Here is a 22,789-nt window from a genome sequence, read left to right as displayed (position 1 = left end):
CTGCCTCTCACTTCAGAGAAATTACTAGTACTGTAAAAACACACTATTAGGGTTCCACCATTGATATGACTGCAACGTGATAGAACATTTTAGATTGGGTCTTTGGTAACTCTATTCTATAAATCCAATTACTTTTGCTTCATAGCCCAGGGATCTGAGTTTGCAATGAGTGACTGGTACTATCAAATTTAATAGCATGGTAACTATGACTTAAAATAAGTTTGCAAGTAAGTGTCTGCAGCAGGCCTGCAAAATGTCTTGACATTCGAGTGAAGTCAATGGCATTTCTCTGAATGGGGATTTGAGAGCTCAAGCTTTATGGTGAATGCATTTCTCATAACTAAAAACCAGATTTGATCAAAATGACAACAAAGTGGACAATGCCTAGAAATTTGGGAAGTAAAATTGCTTATAAATATTGTTTTTAAATAACATGAAAATGAGTAAATCATTCAGTAGAAATTTCATATTAGCTCTACTTTGTAACTCATGCCTCATGAGATGGACTAAAATTTCAGTGCCCCAGGTGAATAGAAACTTCAGCGAATGTTTGTGTTCATAGCCTACAGCATCAGGTTGGACGTGTTGACAGCACAATTTATTCTGTTTTACTGCAACAGTGAAGAGCTGTAGAGAAGAAGCATTCACCTGGTAAAAAGCATTTATTCAGGGAAAGCTGGGGAGCAAAGGAAAAGACTGAACATGCTGCTGCATTATGTTATGTTCCAATTTGAAATATGTCCCAACACTGAGTTACTGGAGCACCTGGTGGTTCTACAGTACCACCCATGCAAACCTCGGTCCCAAAGGCCTTGTCCCAGGCTGTCCACCATGTAGTGCACAGCTTCCTCATGGCATCATGCTAAACGACACAAACAAACAAACAAGAAATACAACTCTTCTTTAATATGGTACACACTTTGTGTTGTTTCAGGAAGTCTCACCCATAAAAAAATAGCACAAGCCATGTCTTTGGGACTTGGTGCTCCACGCGGGCCCAGGAGAAGGCCTAGGGGCAGGTGGGGCCTGGTGCGGGGTGCCCAGCCTGCTCTAGGGAGACCCGGTGCTGACAGGAATCTGGGGCGAGGGGATACCTTTTTAAAATTTTTTCGTATTCTCAACTTCTTTAGATCCTTAATTCTCTAGTAAATTACCTACACATTCATTTTAAAACTACATTTAAATCCTAATTAGTTTAATTTAAGAATGCAGCTTGCCGCTAGCCTGAAGAAGGCTGTTTTCCTGCACTGGAGCTTTATGCTATCCAAAACTTTATGCATACCACCAAGAAATCCTCAGTAAAATTCCTTGCCCCTTTCTGATACATGCTGACATTCAGACTTAGAAAAAGTATGCATTTAAAAAAATATATTCTGTTGGAGAATGTCAGATAATGCTGGCAATGATGGTGAAATGTCAAAACTAACTCCAAAAGCCCACAGTTGTGGACACTGTTCATTTCTGGAAAAGAGTAGATGGAAGAATAAGAAATGAAATGATCTAAAATATTTCGAGACATTGTCTTCCTTGCTGAAGGAAGCTGAAAGCTGCAGATTATTACAGCAGGCATATGTCAAATGGAAGTTAGGACATAAAAGTGAGAGAGGTACTGTTTGCTGTCTGTGTCAAAGAATTTAACGATGAACAGGAGAAGAACTGGGGCTTTATATGTGCTCCTTATTGAAAACATATAGAGACAATCTTTTCTTGCTATCTAGAAGAAAGTTTCATTAAAGGACATCCTGTCAAGAAAATGCTTGCTGTGTTACCGGGCACAGAAGCTGGTGAACTTCAAGGTATGCAGTTAGGAGGGATCAAATCTAGACCTGGGTTCTTTTGCTCTTCTCTCAGAAGTACTTCTCAAAAATATTTTTGAATACATCCAATAAATTTTAAGTCTTAGCAATAAGCAGCAATATTAGCAAAAAGACCCACCCTCAGGACAGAGAATATTTAACATGATAATCACTTGGAAACATCAAAAGTTTTTTAGTTTTTTCTAGTGTTCATTTTCTCTTGATTGCTTAGAGCAGAGCATGACCAGGGTTGCTATAGATTCATCTTCTTTGAAAAGTAGCTCCCTTCTGAAACTGGGTAACAAAGTTCCTCTTTTGTAAGGGCATGTTAACACTATTGTGCAAAGCAGTGGCTTCTTATACATTGACACTTATAGGTGAAATCAGAGCCAGATAAATGCAAACACCATATGTAAATGCAGAAGAATAGATGCTGCATAATTTCTTATAAAGAATTATATGTGATAAGATAGAATTAATATCTGAAAAGATAAAACATCCGTGGATGACAGATGATGATACCACTGCTAACTTTTAGAATCTGTGGTTTTGCTTTACAGTTAAGATCAAATCTGGTTTTATACCTGCGTTTATCAGGGTAGGGGAAAAAAAAAGTTGACTTGTGCAAAAAAAAAAAGTAAAATTTTATATTATTCAATAATTAATATTACCTGACATTTGGGTTGACTCAGGAATTTTCTACACTATATGAAGTCTTGAGCTTTTGACAAGTAGTACAAAATGGAAAATATTTAAATAATCCCTTCAGACCTATAAATAAAATTGTTTGGAATGCCTGAGGCCTGGTAAGCTAGGAAAAGCTTTCCTCTGTGTACTGGATAATCTGTTTCCCTGAGGACATTGATTACTCTCAGGGGCTTCCCAAGCACAAAGAATGAACTGTGATGGGCCTCCTACATCGTCAGGGCTGGAGAGTATGATTTCTTAGCCTTTGCCATGCATTGAGCTCATACAGCCATTTTAGCTTCCTGCAAACTCCAGCTCTAGAAATTACAAGAAATTGCTCACAAAGCTGTCTGAATTGGGTTCACTTAGCTTTCAATAACTAAGACCGCCACCTTCCATTAAATCAGTAAGCATCACTGGTGTGTTTTAAGTTTTATTAGGACTGGAAGCATACTTTTCTTCTAGAGGGTAGGGAATAAGGCATGGCAGCTGCTGCTGAAGCCTCAGTTATTCCTCCTCCTTCAAGGGGTTTCAGTGGGGTGTCTCCAGGTTGTGTACCAGCAGTCTAATGGGAAAACCTAACACACTTTGCAAAACATAGGAAATGTAATTTATTTTAAAAGAGTTGGGTATCTGCATAGTTTTTAAAACATGAAGCCTATATGCATTTTTTTTTCTCAGTATAATGCTATTTTTAAACTAGATGCCAATTCAGTAAACAATAAGTAATGTTAAGAATAAGCTTTCCTGGACAGAGGTAGCACAAGAAAATGCTTTCTTTGGTTTTAGCAGTTGTTTATCAGATCCTAAATTTTCACAGAGCTATCTTTATAAATGATAAAAATATTTCCCCAGTTTAATTGCTTCCAAAATCTGGTGGAATTTAATGTTTCTGAGTATACTAAATGCAGGGATTAGTTGTTACATAATTATGTTTTGTTGAACGCTACCTTCAGCTCATGTCAAGTTAAATTATTATGGAATTTTCCCTTTAATCTGAATTCAAGCACAATTATCTGTTCTGGAAATCGTACATCATTGATATTTCTTTATTTCTGGAGAGATTTAGAAATGTCCGTGGGCAAAATTACCTGCCTTTAAATAGTCCCTTTAAAAAAAAATCTAATAATTAGTATTTTATAGGTTGAAAAACTGATAAGCATTAGAAATATGATTCCTTTAAGGCTATTTTCTATATTTTATGAACCTAGGTATTTTAAGACATGGCTGTTACTTCTCGTTAATATAGCAAGAAGAACCAACTTGCTTCTGAAGTGTGTGAATCAACACTCATAATGTTGGCTAGGAAAATGAACTATACTTTTATAGTACGCATTTATAAAGCCCTTTTACTTTGGCAGCTCCAAGCTCCAGCAGAAATTAGACCCACAAGTCTAAGGGTTCATCGGCAGTCTGCTGTGTTTTGAAAGAGAATTGTTAGTCCAAAATGCAACTTACAGTAATGTTTCCCTGCCTTGTCCTTGAGGTTTGTCAGTTTTCACAGTATTAAAAATTAGTTTCATGAAAGGAAAAATGCGTGATGGAATTTTGACATTTGTTTCGATTAGGTCTTCTGCACTGACAAGGAGTGAATGCCAAGTCTGATACCCAGAAGAGAAGAGGGCTCAAACGTTAGGTATTCTGGAGGGGTCTCCAGCTCCAAGGCTTTAAAAACTTAGATCTGTTTGGCTTTTGCTCTCATTTTGATGGTTTCCTCATAGTTTGGTTGGTGTCTTTATTGCTTGAGTCTCAGGAAGACAGAGCACCAGCTATTAATTACTCCCTCATTTAGCAGCTAGCACTCCTAGTAGTGCTAACTATAGACTGAAGGAGCACTCCAGTCATAATGAGGTCGACACTATCACTTGTTGATAACTCAGTAGGTTAATTCATTTTCATTAATTCATAGGCTACAAAGCAACATAAAGGGGGAATTTTCATAATCTGATTTTTTTTTTTTTTTCCTTTTGCCACCCTCTGTTTTATTTCTTTGTGATATTTTGGGAAAAAAGTTCAAAAGACTTTTTGAGTGGAGAAATCCATGTGCAGTTCTCCAATGTGCCCTCTCCCAAACCCTTCTAGAAAAGAGCCTGACCACATCCACTTTTGAGTTGCCTGAGAGATTTATTCAAAGGAGACTATTTGAAGCAACCTTAGGCCAATATCTTAAAGAGATGGAGAAAAGTGTTTGACTGTGATGACAAAGATTGTGATGCTGTCTTTTAGTGTAAGGCTCTACTGGTGAGCTCAGATGCCCTCTTAACTCTGTAAGAAGTTGTTGAAACATGTGCAGAAGTTAGCACAACCATGCAGAGCTTTTTATTTAAAAAAAAAAAATAATTTAAAAAATACTTTTTAACTTCGATTGTGTTTGTAAATTATGGTTTGCTATTGGCCTGTTAGCAGATGTGTAAGCCAGTGAACACAACATCAGTGGCAGCAACTCGATGGAAGTGCATTGTATTTCATGCTTCAAGAGAATGTCAAAATATTCAAAAGTCAGATTTAAATTTTTCAATTTTATTGACTTTCATGATGCTTTTTCTGTAAGTTTCATAAATGTCATTCTGACTTTGTGTTGCAAAGCCAGGAGTGATTAGAAGCTCTGACACCTGCAGCACCTTCTGCATAGTGTCACATCCCAACTTCCTTCAAAGTCACTGCGAATTACACGGGGTCAGACTTGTAGTGTAAAGTAGAGGGTTACGTTTGTTAATATACATTCTTGCTTCCTGCTGTTCTGAAGCATGTAACAGCAAGATACAGGAGAAGCAGAAGCAATTCTTCTGGTACCAGTGCTGATTTTAAATGTTCCTTCAACTGTAGATTGCTGTGGTGCTCTGCCAAGAAGTCACCTTTCTGCAGGGTCAGTTTGCTTTGGGTTAGACAGGAATAGTACAAGCTATTAGTGCTGCTGGATGCAACAGCAATCCGAGCGCTGTGCCAGGAGCAGTAATTGCACCAGGCAGTGGCCTGAAGAGCATCCATTCAGCGAGGGGCTGGTCCTGCTGCAGCTCACTTCAAAGGCAAAAGTACCATGGACTTCCTCAGGTGATCTTCAGATGACAGCAGTGATACCTGGTGCCAGTCGTCCAGAAAAGAAAGCAAGTGAAATTCAGATGGATTAGAAAAGTTTGGCGATTTTCTCTGGACTTAACAGGACATTTGGAGGCTTTTCTGGTGAAAATGTGTAGGGTAACACTAGAAGTGCTGTGAGCAGTAGCGGTACGCGTGCATGCTCATAGCACTCCGTGGGATGCAGAATGCCAAAACCTCTAGCTCGGTGGCAGAGGAGAAAAAGGACTGAGGGAATCAGGCTCTGCAGGGAAGCACTTGAACAGCCAAGCTGGTGAGGTTGAGTATTATGTTCTTTTATGGGAGTCAGAATTACAAATGAGCCTCTGGAAAGAAAAGGTAGTTATGGTATATGTCTGCTCTGCTGGGAGGAGCAGCCCAAATGCGGTATGGTTGTGCTTAGCAGACGACTAACTTCATCTCTCCCCCACCCACAACGTTTTGGTAGGCACAGGAGAGAAAAGGGAAGTGTCAGAAACCTTTGTTTTTCTGCAGTACAAGAATGTGGCTGACAGGAACGGAGGAGTTGCATTGATTAAATCTGAGCTTCCATCATCATAAGTAGCAGGGATCAGCCTCGTGGGCCGGGACATAATTACAGCATTGGTGCTGATTACGGAGGAACAAAGCTTGCTTTAAGGCTTCAGTCGTGCGGGCCCTTAACATTCAAAGTGCAATGCTTGCTTCTGCTGCTGCTTGGCTTAAGTAATTACAGAATCGGAATGCGTACCGTAGGAACTGTTTGTGCTGGAGTTTGTTTCTGTAGCCTTTTTACTAGACCTCACTGTATTCATGTTGCTTATGTTTTAATAAATACGATAAATAAGTAATATTGCAAAGAAACTTAATCTGTTCAGCAGCATTAGCTTTCAGTTACTTAATGTGGTGGCGTTAGCTATCTCTCTCAGGTACAAATAACAATATTTTAAGGGTTTGCTTCTAATTTAGCACCAGGACGAGCTTTCCTTTCTCCACAGTCTGTTGGTGTGAGTGCAAGGCAGCAGCTCGTGCTGAACTTCCTGCAGCCAGAGGCGTGTGAGTGCACATAGCTTGTGTAGGCCATGCAGCGTTTCGGTTTCTGTGCTGTCATTTGTGGAGTTCAGTCTGCCTGCACGGAGTGAAAAAAGGGTGATACAGACCTCAGACATACATCAGCTGTGTCCAACTGGATGGAGTCAAAGTTGCTGTTCATACTCGCATAGAAAGTGTTGAGGACTAATTTACTAGATTTGATATGAGAACAGGTCTTTGTTTTCAAGCAATGAGAAGGACACTGTGTGTTTCCTCACCAAATACTACTTCAAAACTTACAACTGTTGTAGGTAGTAGTTGTGGTTATTTTATACTCAGCTGAGATTAAAAACAAGGAAGATCAGAGCTGCCTGAAATGTTTGCAGCTTGCAAAAAATAAATCACTGACATGTACAGTCCTAGTCATCCTGATGGTTATGGTCAACCTCACCACATAAATTTTGACTTAAATTATATTCCTGATCCCAGGCATGGCCCTGTTGCCAGCCTTGGACTCTGCAGTGCTGTGGTAGGGTTGTTCCTGTGGAGTAAGAAGGATCTGGTTACTGCTGCTTCACCCGCATAATGGGATTTGAAACCACATTTCCCAGTAACATTTCCGAGCTACCAGGCTGCATGAGGGTATTCTTTGCCTTTTGGCAGCTTGTGAATGTAGCCTTCCTTCAGTTCCTTGGCTTTCCTCACAGCTGCACTTCTGAATTTGACCACAAAATCTGTTGGTGTTGCATGAATGTAGAATTAAATGGATTTACTTCAGAAACGCATCTGGACTGGAGTGTCGGCAGCCATTGGACCCACTCCCATTAAATGCCTCCTGTGAAGTGCTAAGTGCTTTAAAATCCCACCAGGAATTACGAGCTCAAGCTGCCTCTGAGGATGGGCAAATAAAAGAGTAGAAAGCTGCTTGTTGGTTTCATAATTTAAGTGACTACCAACTACTGCGAGACAAGTGATAAAAGCTACAGAGCGCTCAACGTGCTGCGAGTTACGCAGGTACCTGAGTGCCACTTGTGATGCTTGCAATGTGGAAAACAGCAGAGGGCTTGAGGGCAACGGCAGTGTCTGGTGCTGTCACCTGCCTGATGTACTGTGAGAAATAACACAGGATTGTGAAAAATAGGCTGGCTGTTCTGTTACAATAGACTGCCATTTTATATTTCCCGTGGGTGGAATAGGGATAATAGGAAGAGGAAGATACAGTTTCCGTAGCTGGAATTTATAGGAGATAAAGTATCCTATTTAATATGAGAGGGATTTAAGTGTTAATTTTATTAGATTTTTTTTTCCCCTGAAAATCCTAGTGCTCCTTTCAATCATTTTCTTGTTCTTTTTGAATGAGGTTACAAATCCACCAAGTTTAGTGAAGACCTGCTCATCAGAAACCAGCAGATGTACCAAGTCAAAGACCGGTACACCTTGCAAGTCACATATAATCCTGTTTTGATCTACTTGTGAGAGTGGTCTTCTGACTGATACCAGTTATTCCAGAGAAAAAGGGGGGAGAGTCCAGGGTTCAGGACAGCTACCTCAGCCTGGAAGTATCGTAATTCAATAGACACATCCTGTGTAAATTTGTCTAAGTCTAGTGATTTCTCACTGATGGTAATGCCTCAGTAGGGACAGATCAAATTACAGTAAGTATAAGCTAGATGTGCACTCAAATTTGGAAATAATGGGCTCCCAAGGTGTAGTGGTCCAGGGAAATGTGGAACTATAAGGGAGGAAGGAATCTCTTAGGAGAATTTGCTGGCTGAAAACATGGTTTGTTTTGATGTCTGTTGCTATGAGAAGCTTTGTCACACAGCGCCTTGGCTTAACTGGCCAAGTCCAAAATATCTGACTTATGTAGACAGTCAGCTAGCAGATGTAACAGTATTCCAGCTACTAATCTTCGTCTTATACCAGGGTAAGGTAGGAACGTGTATCTTCAGAACTGATATTTGTAACTGATATGGCCCTTGTGCTTACAGAATGGACTCAATGCTCTGCACCTGGCAGCTAAAGAAGGCCATGTGGGACTGGTACAAGAATTATTGGAAAGAGGGTCGGCTGTGGATTCTGCCACTAAGGTAATTGACACACGTCTGTACGTTTATTTACAAAACGAGTAACTCAGATACAAGGGAGAAATTTAGAAAAAGTTATTAAAGTACAAAATAAGATGATGGTATAAATACTTCATTGATATTTACAGTGCTGTTTCCATTATGGTCTATGTCAATGTTATTGGCTGATGCTCGTCAGTTCCAATTGAAAAGGGGAAGATTACTTACACAATCTGTTTGCAGGGGAAGAATTTAAAAAAAAAAAAAAAAAAAAAGTGATGCCAAATTTATTATTTCCAATGACAATTGAGTGAATATAGCTTAAAACAGTAGATTTTTTCAAATCTGTGAAAATTGATAAATGAATATATCTTATCCAGAGATATATGCCCAGTCTTTGCATTAAGTTACTGCCACTGTGTCCCTGTGGGATTCTTTTTTCATGATTGCTGATGTACATCAAGGTTGGCACTTGGTCATCAGCTCAAAGTGCTTCTTGCTGAACTTCTCATTTCTGTCACTGAAAGAAAAACAGAAGTTCCCTCCTTCCTTCAAAAACATCTTTAAGTCACCCCTCAGTGAAGCTGCTGATAGAACTGCCAGCTTCCAGATGGGACTTTGGGGTTTTGCTTTTCTTTTATGAGCCTTAGGCACCTGGTCTTGATTGTTTAATAAAGTAATTTAAAAAGCTGGGGATGGGAGATTGGCCTGGAAAAAATACAAGACTCGTACAGAAGCAGCTGTCTACCATGCTGCTGCTGTTTTCGAGAGATGTTTTTTATTATGCACTTCGTCTCAACTTGAAGTGAACAACTTTCAAGAATACACATTTTAATTTTATGCAGATTAGAGAACGGGGAAAAACAAAAGGGTTATCTTCCACTTCTAAAAGATTGGTTTCTGTCACTTAAGTTATATCCTCCTTTTGGGCCTTGTACTAGGAAATCGCATTTTACACGTGATTCACTGCTTGAACTTTAGGATTCCTAGACTCCTTTCAGCTGCATTCTACAGGGCATGATCTCTAGAACTGAATTAAAAAAACCTGTTAGCCCGTATTATACCTTATCTAGAAGTTTGTTCCAAACCCAAATCAAATTCTGTAATTTCACTCAAAAGTTATGTTGGGATGTAAGTGTTGAACAACCACCAAAGAAATCTTCATGGTTGCTGCTACCAGTTCTATCCCTTTGATGGTTATGGAATATCATGAAAATGTAAGGTAAAACTGTACTTAAAAATTTAAGGCCTGCATGCTGGATATTATGAAAGAACCGCTGGTTAAAATGATTCCTAAAGAAGGTAATGTCTTTTGCTTTTTCCCTCTTTATAACAGAAAGGGAATACAGCCCTACACATTGCATCCTTAGCAGGACAAGCTGAAGTTGTCAAAGTTCTGGTTAAGGAAGGAGCCAATATTAATGCACAGTCTCAGGTATGATGCTGTTTTCCTTTGTCTTCTAAAAGTTATTTGGTGAAATGTAATGAAGTAGATCCGAGGTGCTAGGCGGTGATTCCAAACTCTTTTGATGCCACACCTGACCCGGTGTTCACTGCTCAGTAAGTAAAATAAAAGTAAATAACAAAATGAAGGTATGTGCTCACTGTGTGATGTATAAACTCATATTTTTGTTGATTGAAATCTCTTAACAATACATTGTTTGTTTCAGAAATCCTGCAAAGTGTAGACATATTATATCATATGTTTTCCTTATATTTGGTGTGCCATAGTGAGGAACATAAATTCTCAGACTTGATTTATAAAATTGTTTTACATGGTTATTTGTGGGCTAGACATTTGCAGATAACTTACTCAGGCTTCTGGACTCATTCTTTCTGGGATCAGATAGAATCTATTTCAAAAGTTTGAAATGTACATTTGAATTTGGGAAATCCACCTTGTCCTGGTGGGCAAACCAACCAAAAGATCTCTGTTATTTCCACTGACATGAAGCCTGTCTATTCTTCCAAAACGTACCCGAGAAGGTGGTGATGTTGCCGAGACTGACTGATGGCCAGTTCTCTCTCCAGTTTGGGCAAGGCTGTAGCGGCAGCTGCCTCCCTGCTGTGATTTCAGAGCTGTAAACAACATGTGCGCGATTTGCGGTGAACAGCACACTGCAGAGTAGCTAGATGATGGTTTGTTTTCTGAGCTAACTGTTCCCATATCCTCAGCCCTCAGACAGACACACTATTATCACTACGGAGCAGTTGGCCAAGTTATCCTTATGCATATTTAAGATGCACGCTGTTTCCTCTGTTGAGGATTAGGAACAATTTATCAATAAATTGTTTGGTTAATGTTTGTAAATTCTTCTTTCTTAACTATGGCAACTGTCTGTAGCTATAGAGAACAGGATGTATGGTACAGATGAGGACTATATGATATAGAAACTGCCATCTTTATCCCAGCAACATCTTTCTAACTCATCTTGTCTGCTTGTGACATTCCCAGAAATAAATCATTGAGCTAACAGTGTTCCAGTTGAGTTCAAGTGCGTCATTCAATGATTGCAAATACCATTTTTGCAGTAATGGTGTAAGCTATGACAAGGAGGAAAACAAGTCACGCTTCAGGGGTAGATTAATTTCAAATTGAATTTTCCTAGCACTTACTGTCTATAGGCAAAATAATGACCCTTAGCTTAATCTTTCTGAGATACATGAGCAGAACAGGAGAGCGATGTGATTAAATGCTGTAGCTTGAAACTACCTTGGTTGAAAAGAAATTGAGGAGGCTGGGCCTGTGTGAGACGCTTTTCTCAGTCCTGTTCTGTAGAGCATTCTCTTATCAATAGGAACACAGCCAGGTTTGTGAAAGGATTTGATTTGTCAGAGTCCATCCTAAGTCTGACCACCTTCACATCTTGCTGGCCCAGACCTGCGAACCTGCTTTTTTCTTTTTTCTGTTTTCTGTTTGATGTCATCATAAGATGGATGGTATAAAGTAAATGGAGGCCAAGAGATGAACCAATAGCACTATAAAACAAACAGGTCTGTCTGTACTTTCTTTATATTTTATAACGATAGAAAGAAATTGAAAAGATCTCTAAGATGCCTCCAGTCCAAGACTCTTTGACTTCTTATTCTTAATTTTGCTTTTTGCCCCAAAACTGCTGTTAAAGAGCTCTCTCGGGACAACTGTTGGTCAATTACTCTCCATCCTCTACTTACATTAAAGATAAGGAATGCTGTAATTCCATTGCTAAAAAAATTAGGAATCTACTTTCTTAATGAACTTATTGAATGATTTCTGCATTAATTTTCTACCCTTCTCATTGTATAAGAAGATTAACCGATATATTTAATATTAGGATTTTGAGCATAGTGAGAGAAGTAATGGTAAAAATGATACTTTCATGAAGCATCACCCCTCATAAACACTTTTCTTTATGCTTGAAAAAGAAATAAAATTTCCTAGATGTGAAAAACACATTCTGACAGAATTGGAAATTAATTTCACAGATATTATTCTATATGCTATTCTAGTTTTTAAACACATTTATTGTTAGCAGTGAATGTTCTGTGTAATGTGTGCAGACCTGTTAACAGGCATTTGCTACTTCAGTTACCATCCAAGCGGGATCGATTCAACAGATAACAACAGACATTTAGAAGATGGCAGTCGGCAACCTGGCATAAACACTTGTTTCCTGCCTACTGAAATCTGTATCTATCTGTCAGGAGTTAGTTTTCAGAATAATGGGGGAGGGATGCAATATTAGGAAGATACTCCACAAAGCGTTTGCAAGTGGAGACATTTTTAGATGTAAAAGAATGCACTCCTAAGGAAAACCCCAAAAGGCAAATGTAGACTTGGCATTAATGAACAAAGATGAAGTGAAGGACTTTGATTAGTGTTTATAAAATGATTATAATTTGTAAATAAAGAGTCATAGCATTTAAAGCGAGTCATTCAGCTTTACGTAACATGTTTTTTTTGCCCACCACAGTAAATCTGAGTCCTGGTAGAGCTTTACCATCTCTGGTAGTTGCACACAGAGAAAGAGGTGAATGACCTACCTAGATCTGTCTTCTTGGTAAATGTTGGATGGATGCACTTGGGTAATATCTCTTGATGGTATTCAGCATTTTGAGTAGTATTTGTGTGTCTGTCCTTTCACGCGTGTGTTCCTAGGTAGCTAAAAACTGCAATACGAATGAAAAGATGTTGCCTATAGGATGGGTGGAAAGGATGCCTGTTTTTATTCAGGGCTCTGAGGAGACTTTTAGGAATTTGGTTCTGATACTGATTTGCCAGAGACTTCCTGTGGAAGATTAGATTTAAAAGTTATTTCTCTGTCTTTATGCTCTATGAGGATAATGAATGCTGCCTTTCTACTCAAGATTGGATTTACATGCTCAAGAATCACATTCATCATAGGCAATAAATACGTTTAAAAAAAAAAAAAAGAAAAACAGACTTCAGTGTTAATGAAGAATGGATGTTTGATTTATGATGAGAGTCAAGAGTATGTAACTACAGCTGGTTGAAAAAGATAAACATGCAGTTATACAGAAAAAGGAGAAGAGAATGCCTGAAGAGAATGTGAATATTCAAATACCATTTTTATTTTTTGTCAAGCAATATGGCATTGATAAAAAGAATAAGAGATAAAATTAATCTTACCAGGCTTAATACAGAAATTCTGAAATGAGCAAAAATACAAGTTAAAGGCAAAAATTAATTAAAAAAAAAAAAAGAGAAATTATGACTGAAATGCTCAGTTTCTCTTTCCTAGATTTTATCTCAATTCCATTTTTAAAAATAGATGCTATATTGTCACTCAAATCTTTTAGGAACAGTTGTTGGTATTGAGGGTGTATTACATCCTCTCCTTAGTATCTCTGTTATTTCACACTTTATTTTTTTTAGACCCCTGCTAAATGCCATTTGGTAGTAGTGATTTAATGCCGGTGAAGATACTCAGATTGCTTCATAACTTCCTCTTTAAGGAACTTGGTATCTGTCAAGGTCATTCCCATTTCCAGGGATGAGAATTTGCCATAGTGATAAAATTTATTCTCTGATTATAAACTGATGGATAAGTGAGCATTCTAAACACTAGTTTCTTTAGCTTGCCATTTTCTTTTTCTTTTTGCAGTTAAATTACATAAAAACACTGGCCTTTATCAAAACTTACCACAAGTGACATCTGAAACGCCACACTGATTTCCCTGTTCCTTGCAACAAAGAAATAACAGAATTATCTCAGAAAAGGCTATTAAAAACATTGCAACCACTGAGATTACAAACCCCATCTGTGCTATTTGAGGCTGTTAAACATTCAGGACTTCGATTTTATGGATTTTGTTTTTTGTTATTTTACTTTGCTTTGCCCTTCAGTTTTCTGTTGGCCTTCAGAGCTGTTATTTTGTTCCTCTTCCTATCTTTTTAGAAATCTGTTCCTTTTGAGCTAATACGTCATCACCACCTATTTTTAGAAAAGTAATTTCTATTTTGATACAAAGCCTAATTGCACAGTGATTACTAATTGAATGACTCCACTTTCACCTGTGTGCATATCATTTGAGAGCTGACATCTTCCCTGAGTATGTTTCAGACAAATGCTGAAACGAGGGCAAACCCAGAAATGGCTGAAGAAGTGTAGAAGTTACTGGTCCTTTTCAGCAGACCTCTACATAGAACTTGACCAGTGCACAATTGTTTGGCTCAGTTAGCTGCCTTTTGCTACAAATATTTCTTGAAAAAATATCTTTAATGAATATCTGTAAGACATCCACTTGGTTGACTCTGCTCATGGTTCAGTGAGCAGATCTAGATGAAGCAGATCTTCATCAAGTCAGAAATCAGTCTCTGCAATTTCTCTTTTTGATTTGACCATGAGTTTTGGCCATGTAGAGATCTGACCACACACATTCTCTGTTGTCCAGCCCAGTGGTCTCCTCCTTTCACAGCCAGATAATTTCTTTACCCCAAACAACCTGTTAGCAGTTCTGCCTGTGCATTACAACAGCAATCCCTCTCCATAATTCCCCTCTCAGTGAACGTCTACTTTTGCAACATAATATGAATTCTTATGTCAGTTCTTGGTCTTTTTTTCCAGGTGGAAGAAGTGTCACCAAATTTAGTCAGTCCAACCCTTCCGTTTGATGAATTAGTATTTCTTTGTTAGTTTCTCTTAAAGCCAAACTGTCTCATCTGATTTACGTATAGGCATCAGAGATTCCTGAGAACTGGAATATCAGTCTCCCAAGAGTGATGATGTCCCTACTGCAATAATCTTAATAACCGAGTCTACCTCTAGGCTTGTTCCCTGCAGCAGTAATGCTGAGCTATTCTGACCACACATATCGTGTGGAATGGATCTATCCCAACCTTCTCTGTTACAGGCAAGGTCAAAAAGGTTAGTCTAATAGAAGAGTCGCACCTCATAATATGGAGTGATTGAACAAATGTCAAGTGATTGAGGTACAAAGAGCTGAAAAGTAAAAGGCAACAAAAGGAAATAGGATTCACTCCTGTTCAGTAACTGTAAGGGAGCTATCATATCCTGCAGTCATCTAAGAAACACTTCCCATCGATTTTAAAACTTCTGCACTTGACCTTAGAAGAAAGTGTGTTCCCCATTAGCTGCTAAGGGTGTGCTTTGACCACTGCTTCAATTAGGGGCCCTGGCAAAAGGAGGAGCCTACCTTTTAATCATCAGATTATTTAAAGTGACCCAGATACAGAAGGCAAGGATTAGATAAATCAGTCCTCCCCCAAGCTGATCTTGTTATTTAAAAGCCCTCTGGTTTCCTTTCCTCTATATCCTTCTCTAAGCTCGTTGCAAACACATTAGCCAAGAAATATTTTGTGCTTAAATTTGTCCCCATTACCATTGCCAGTTCCCTGTTTCAAAACACAGGAGATGACCGCTGGAGTATTCTTATCCAGACTATTTGTTGGATTAAAGCAATCCATAGAATAGCACAGAATTTCCACCCTTAATATGCTTTCCCAAAAATGAGCGATAAGAGAGCTCGTTGAATGTCCATATTCAGTGTTACCAGTGAAGGCAGGATTTAGATGATTGTCAGAGAAGTGATCTGCTTGTCTCTACCGGGATGCCCCAGGATTTGCTTTACCAGGGATTGCTCTCCCTCTAGTTCGTAAAGATAATCTTACCATCAGAATGGACTGTATTTTGCAGAGTATTTGGTAACCTATTATGACAAAAAATGTTAATCCCACCAACAGGGCATTCTGTTTTCTATTGGTATATTCAGAGAGACAGATTCTTAGCTGGTGTATATCAAGGAGAGTACTTTAGTTGCAGTTCATCATTACTAATGTAATAAAGGATCAGGTCCATTATGTCTTCCCTGGAAAAAATAATAAGAACTGCCTTCTGGAGGATTATAAGGATTTTGAGAGACGTAAACAAAAGCAATACGTTAAGAACAATGAAGGAACAGATTCAGTTATTCATCCTCCCCTAAGCTAGTCCAGCTTTCAGCTGCCTGTCTCTTACAGTGATCATCACTTACTGACAACCAACAGTTATTCTTTTCGTGAGGTATGATTTCAGGCAGCTAGTGAGGTGTATTTGAGCAGTATGCCTGTGGTTGCGAGACAGCAGTGGTGCTTACAGATTTGCAGGGAATTACAGGATAACAGAGAGTAGACATAAGATAATGATTGTTGGTATCAGAGTATTAATATGGGACTTCATCATTTCCCTAATAATTCATATTGTTAAAGGAAAAACAAGCCTAGGAGGGTGCCCAGTTTATGATGTCGCCCAGAGCAGAAGGAGCGTGGTGATCTAGAAATACAGGGCTGGTTGGCTTTCGATAGCTGCTCCGAGGACCAGGAGCTCTTGAAGAACAAGGAGGGTACTGAGCCAGTTTAATATGCATCTGTGGGATCCCAGTTGCAGCCCCAAAACAACTGAACTTGCCAGGGTGAGGTTTACAGCTTAAAATAGGCCAAGGGCGATCCCCAACTATTACAGAGAGGTTTAGTAGAGATCTTAGAAGAATCTCAGAACCGCACCTGAGACTTTGTCTCCAAATTCACAACGAATAATTATCAGGCGTACAATAACACAGTATTTAGCCTTTGGTTGAATGAATGCCTATAGAGCAATGCTAATATATATGGGATCATAGATTAAAGTAGGGTGGAAGTCACTTTGGAGACCTTCTGGTCCAACCCTTCCCCTGCCGACCTGGGCTGAAAGCGTGGCCAGCTTTGAAATTACACCCAAGGATGAGGTTAGCTGGTTTGTTTAGAACTGTGCCCTGTCCATTTTTTGGTATCTACAAGGACAGGTTCCTCACCCTCTCTGCACAACCTGTTCCAGCGTTTGACCACCCACCCTGTGAGGAATTGTTTCTTTTTATCTGTTTGATTTTTTTCTTGCTTCATCTTGGATCTTTTGCCTCTCATCCTTTCACAAAACCCCAGTTCTCTCAGTGTCCTTTCATGTCTCAGGCTTCAACCCCTTTTACCTACCTCAGTGCCCCCCCATTGTATTTGTTCCAATTTGTCCATCTTTTCCTTGTTCTGGTAAGCCCCCAAATGGACATAGTTACCCAGATGCAGTTTTACAAATGCTTGATAAAGGAGAGTACGTTCTCCCCTCAACCAGCTGCTATAGACTGACGGCCTGTTCAGTATTAGTGAGAGGATTTAATATTTATAAGGTCAATATAAGGCAGTCCAGGCCCTTATCATAAAATGATAAGGGCCCCCTGTATCATAAGATGATGCTCTTTATCTTTGTATTGTAGCTGGAGTGGTGGTGTTTTTGAGGCAACTTCTTCTAGAAGAGGCAGGAAAATTAATCTCTCCTATTCTACTTACCTGTGTCGGGGTCCTTCTCAGGAGGAACGCCATAAGGGGGTGATGTGACATCAACATTTTTGCTATATCATAATGCAGATTTCATCTCTTTTATCTTCAACCTGCATGAATAGGAATCACAGCATCAGACTTTACTTGAATTACATTTTCAAGATTTTTTAAATAGACATAAGAAATAGCAATGTAATATAAAGTAAATAATATAAGTAAATAATATAAATAAGTAAAAATGCACATTCTCATGTAATAATGTCCTCCTTCTAGAAGTCACAATCTGCATTGTGAGAATAGCAAATGGAGATTCTTGTACATCTATATGCACATTACAGATGTGCAGTTTGACGAGTTTCGTATTTGTGGAATAAGTGCTGTTGTCCACTACTGTCACTACAGCTAACTAGATGAATAGCCTGCCATGTAAAAAGCTAGCTTGTCTCTAGAAAACAAACAAACAAACAAACAAATTAAGACAAAACATGTTTTACTTAAATATCATAATTTCTACCCTGTACTTTGATAGTCTTTAACTAGTAGATTCCATTGATCAAAAGGGAGATGGTATAAGATCTTGTAATGCAAGTTTCTCAGCCAGCACAGTCTGAAAACAAACTGAAAAGGTTTACAACATCTCTTAATCTATTTTGGTAATTTGCAATCTATTTGGTTTAAGCTCCATAAAAGAAACTAGTATTGGTGGTGCAGGTCAGAACTTAAGATTTTCACTTAAACAAATAGTGTTTTTTTTTTTTTTTCAACAAATGATACGATGGAGAGGTGTCCTGTAAGATTTGTTCTTCAAATACACGAACCTTAGGAGCCTGTATAAACGAGCCCATTAGCTGGAAAGGTAAGGGTTTACCAGACCGACGTGCCACATTTCACCCAACTGTAATGACGCAATCTGAGACAATAAAGAACAGGAACTGGCTTTGTTATCCCCTTATATTTGTGAGAGTGTTAGATATAACTGAGTCAAAATCCATTAAGTACAAACATTTTATTTATGATTTTAGTGCAATATTGTCATCCTTTCAGCCCATAACCATATACATAATATATGTCTGCATATGTATGTTTCCAGAATTGCTTTCACTTTGCCACAGATAGAAGGCAAACCCCAAATGCTGTTTTGGACGACTGCCCAGAATTCAAATACAAGATTTCGCCCTAGCTAAGCTGGTCCCTAACCCATGCCCAGTACCAAGGTTATGTTTCCTGGTGCATGACTAATCTATTTTCTTCCCATTATTCCCCATCAGCCCAATTCCTATTACAGGCTTTCTCTTCGTAAAAATGACACTTTCAAGGCACAGAACATCTTGATTTCTGCCGGGCTGTGTTTCAGACTGTTGTTACTTTCCTGTTCCTGCTGGGAAAATCGTGATATTTGAAGCCCTAAAATAGAATGCTTGTGCTCTTTAAGTTTGTCACATAAGCTAGGAAGTGGCTTACAGTAAAATGTACTTCCCAGGAGAGGGGTTCTTGTAACTGCACAGCAACAGGTGGAAGATGCATTAGTATTGCCTGAAGCTGCACTGCAGCTGGGGGTCTGCATGATCTCTCACAAACCAACTTGGTGAGCACCATAAACCCAGACCTTTTTTATTCGTGGGCTTTATAGTTATCTCATTGCTGTAGGCATAGAGTGGAAAACACTATTTATATTACTAGAGAATGTGAGACAGCTGAAGAGGTGCTATTTTTTTCTATGTATCCTTCTGTGTCACTGCAGATCCTTTTATTTATTTAATTAGTACAAATCAGTTTTATGGTCTGTCATGTCAAGCAGATAGATGCTCTGTCATTATTTCTTTTGTTTAACTGCTTGGCCCCAGAATGCAGAATCACCAGCCTCTCTAAGTCCAGCAATTCCAGCCTTTCTCCTAAGTGCTTTTCTCAGCTTGAAGTTTTACAGTGTGTGAGACCCTAGGGGCCCCCGAATCTGCTGTGTGTATTGAATGCAAGGGTTGTTACCGAAAAGATGAGCTAACACTTGTTAGGGAGTTAGTCTACAGAAGGTCAGAATCCAGTGGCCTCCCATGCCCTTACAGATGTGCCACTTTACACTGAATAGTTCTGTGACTGCAAATGCTTACGTCTAATCTGTGCATCACCCTGCTTACTAGCACTTACCAGCTTTGTTAATGAAGGAAAAGATACCCCTAGGAACTGAATATGTACTAACGTGCTGTGTCCTGCTCATTTTGAAACACTGACTCTGTCCGAAAACATAAGGTCCTTTCATCAATAACGTACCCACAGCATTTAATTTAGCTAGTTGCTGATGTATCCAAAAGATGCTTTTATTGGCTGTCTCTCTTGTAAGGTGGATTCAGGACAAAATAAAAATTCCCTCCATGAAGTAGATACCAGTCACAGCAGTGCAGTCAGAAGGTACAGGAGGACAAGAGGTGCACAGAGCACATTTTCCTCATGAATCTCTCAGGTTTGAACCAGATGTGAAGCTGAAGCAAATTACTTCTCCCAGGACAAGGAAGGAACCTTGAATTGAATTATGCTTCTCAAAGGCATAACCTATTTTCTCACCAGTAGTGCTTCAGTGCTTCTCCGTGGGGTGGGAGTAGAATCAAACTCAATGCTAGGAGACTTGAGGAGAACAAACAGACAAATATCAAACCGTCATCTGAGTCATGCAACGGGACATTTTACACAAACAGATCTTATGATAAAGGTAAAAGCAAGCAATGCTCAGGTAGTACGAGTCACACATCAGTATCATTGATCTGAAGGCTTGGTAGGTGCTACAGATTTACTGGAGAAAAAAAGTGATGTAGTTTTCTAAGAGTTTTAGATATTTTCAACTTGAGAAAGCCTGCTGAAATATCTCAGTCTAAGTGTAATTGCGTACTATGAGAAAATCATTCTGAAAGTTTTTCATGCATATATCATTGTACTGTTAATATTTAGTTACTGCCATATCACACTTCTGGATTCTGATGTAAGCTAACAAAAAAAAAACAACACAGACTTTTAAAAATTAAAGTAGTTACCTTGATCTATCCTTAATTCACCCTTTTAGGTAGAGAATCTCTCCTGCTAAGGTAAAATCCTCTTATGGAGTGTATATTCTTAGAGTGGTTGGAAATAATGCTCTGGCCATAATGCACAACTAAGTTCTCACAATTCCAATATTGTTGATTCTTTCATGAAGGTTTTTGCTACCAATTTCTTGGTATTATTTAAGGTTTGCATACCAAATTCAGCTTGCAGTGTTGCATTTATTTTTAACTCACATATTTTGTGGATTAAAATAATTAATTGCTTGAATTGTTAGAGGATTTTTCACTGACTCACAGAATGGCTGAGGTTGGAAGAGGATTCACGTGGTCTAGACCACCGGCTCAGGCAGGGCTATGTAGAGTAGGCTATCCAGGACCATGTCCAGGAGGCTTTTAGAAAAAAAAAAAAAGTTTCCTGATGGTCAGAGAGGACCTCCTGTGTTCCAGTTTGTGCCCATTGCCTCTTCTTTTTCTTGTTTCTTGTCCTTTCCAATGCATATCATTGTCCTACTTGAGAAGGGAGAACAGCCTTTGCTGGAGTGATTATTTCCTCTCCCGTGGATATTATTGGAAACTGAGAGAAAGAGAAGCAGCTAGTGAAGGTAGAGTTACCTTCTTCTAACTGCTAAGGTGGGATGCAGATGTCACTTGTTTAGTCTACTATCTGTGGAAGAATGAGGAAACAAGGGGGATGAGTTGTATGCCACTGAATAAAGATGAATAAAGTCAAGGTCTTGCCATTTTTATTTAAGCTATTAAGCAATATTCTGAAGAGTAGAAAAATCCTGTAAGTTACTGAAATTTAAAGACTCGAGCAATGATCATGGTCTTACTGCGTAAAATGCTATGACCATTAATCAGAACATTTCATTATCTGGGTGTGCTGTTTCATGAGTAATCTAAGCTTGTCTCACCCTTGTCTCATTCTTATCTCATCCTTTGTGCCACTATCTGTTTCTTTGTGGGACTGGCTGAGTGGAAAGAGAAGGAGGCACAGGAAGAAAGGTAGAATGAATTGCACAAAGGCTTTTCTCGGGTTAGTTCAAGTGCCAGGCCCTATGAAGGAAACTCTAGAGTAACCCAGAGGAAACCGAGCTTTTATATGTGCAGTCTGTTGTGCACAGGATCTTTTCTCAATGTTGCTTGAGAAGTACACTTGCAGAATTGTAGTAAAGGTTACAAGAAAATGCTAACTACTTTGGTTTTAAACTGTGACCTTGATTTCCATTTCATTGATGTGAAGCAAAATCGGGGGAAATAAGATAATGAAGACCTCAACCAAAAGCCCATGTGGCAGGATGGAGAGGCAGAGGAGGCAACTGGTCTGGGTGGGGCAATCTGCTGTGTTGGCCCTCTGCTTAGTAATTACATCTTGAAGAGTAAGTAGGAATGAGCATTTTACTGTGTGTAAAGAATTGCCTTAGATGTCAGCTGTCTTGTCTTCCTCAGTAACCTCGGTGATCTTCTAATACAGTTCTTGGAGGCTTTTGAGGTAAAATAGGTATGTTCATTTGGGCTTATATTACCTATTACATCACAAGACATGTTGCTAACTCATATCATCTTAAAAAAGGCAAACTAAGGGAAGAAAATTTATTTTCTTTATTTTCCTCATTAGCATGCATATAGGTATATATGGAGATATATATATACATATGCCATATGACATGTATATTACATAGACACTAAAGGCTACATATTCAGGGACAAGCATGGGTAGGCTAGTCATTCAAAAGGACTGGCTACTAAACACAATTTGGAACATGTGTACTCTTGATCATTTGGTACTGCCCACAAAGGATGAGATTCCTTGAAAGCCTGCCCTAAAATACAGCTAAGCCAGGCTATGGCTCTGTTTGTGTGATTTTCTAAATGCTCTAATAATCTCTCTGCTTCTTCAGACTGTGTTCTTCATTAGGGCTTGGGCAAAATTTAACGATACAAATTCTGAGTCATATAAAAACTCGCCAATTTGCATTAATAGCTTGAAGAATCATTGAGAGCTACTCATTTTCTCAAATTAGCAAGTAAACCAGTGAATGTAGTAGAAAGAATGGAGTATGGAATGTACTCTACTTATTTAGCATTAATTTCTCATAATAACTTTATATTATGGCAGCAAACATCTTGCAGTATGTATTTTAGAGGATAATGAAATCTGAGTACTCTGTCCTCACTGCAAATACTCTGATGAAATCATTGTTTGAAAATGAATGTTATATATCATTACAAAATTAATTTCTGTTTTTCAGAGGATGTACCGCATCTAAACATCCAGTCACAGTATAAGTACACAGCCGGGCTTTCAGAAATACCAGA

General features: G+C 38.8%; 1 protein-coding gene across 38 annotated transcripts in view; it reads left to right on the top strand.

The window, feature by feature from the left end:
• ANK2 (ankyrin 2) overlaps positions 1-22,789 on the top strand; it is a 338,359-nt gene that overhangs the window by 194,830 nt on the left and 120,740 nt on the right. For all 38 annotated transcript variants that reach the window (XM_032186273.1, XM_032186279.1, XM_032186281.1 and 35 more), the window contains 2 exons: positions 8,561-8,659; positions 9,972-10,070. In XM_032186273.1, the coding sequence (XP_032042164.1) occupies positions 8,561-8,659; positions 9,972-10,070 (198 nt within the window). The remainder of the gene's footprint in view (positions 1-8,560; positions 8,660-9,971; positions 10,071-22,789) is intronic.

This window comes from Aythya fuligula, chromosome 4 (genome assembly GCF_009819795.1).
Source record: "Aythya fuligula isolate bAytFul2 chromosome 4, bAytFul2.pri, whole genome shotgun sequence".
Lineage (NCBI taxonomy): Eukaryota > Metazoa > Chordata > Aves > Anseriformes > Anatidae > Aythya > Aythya fuligula.
The sequence above is the reverse complement of the archived record's forward strand: the minus strand, read 5'-3'. Positions and strand labels throughout refer to the sequence as shown.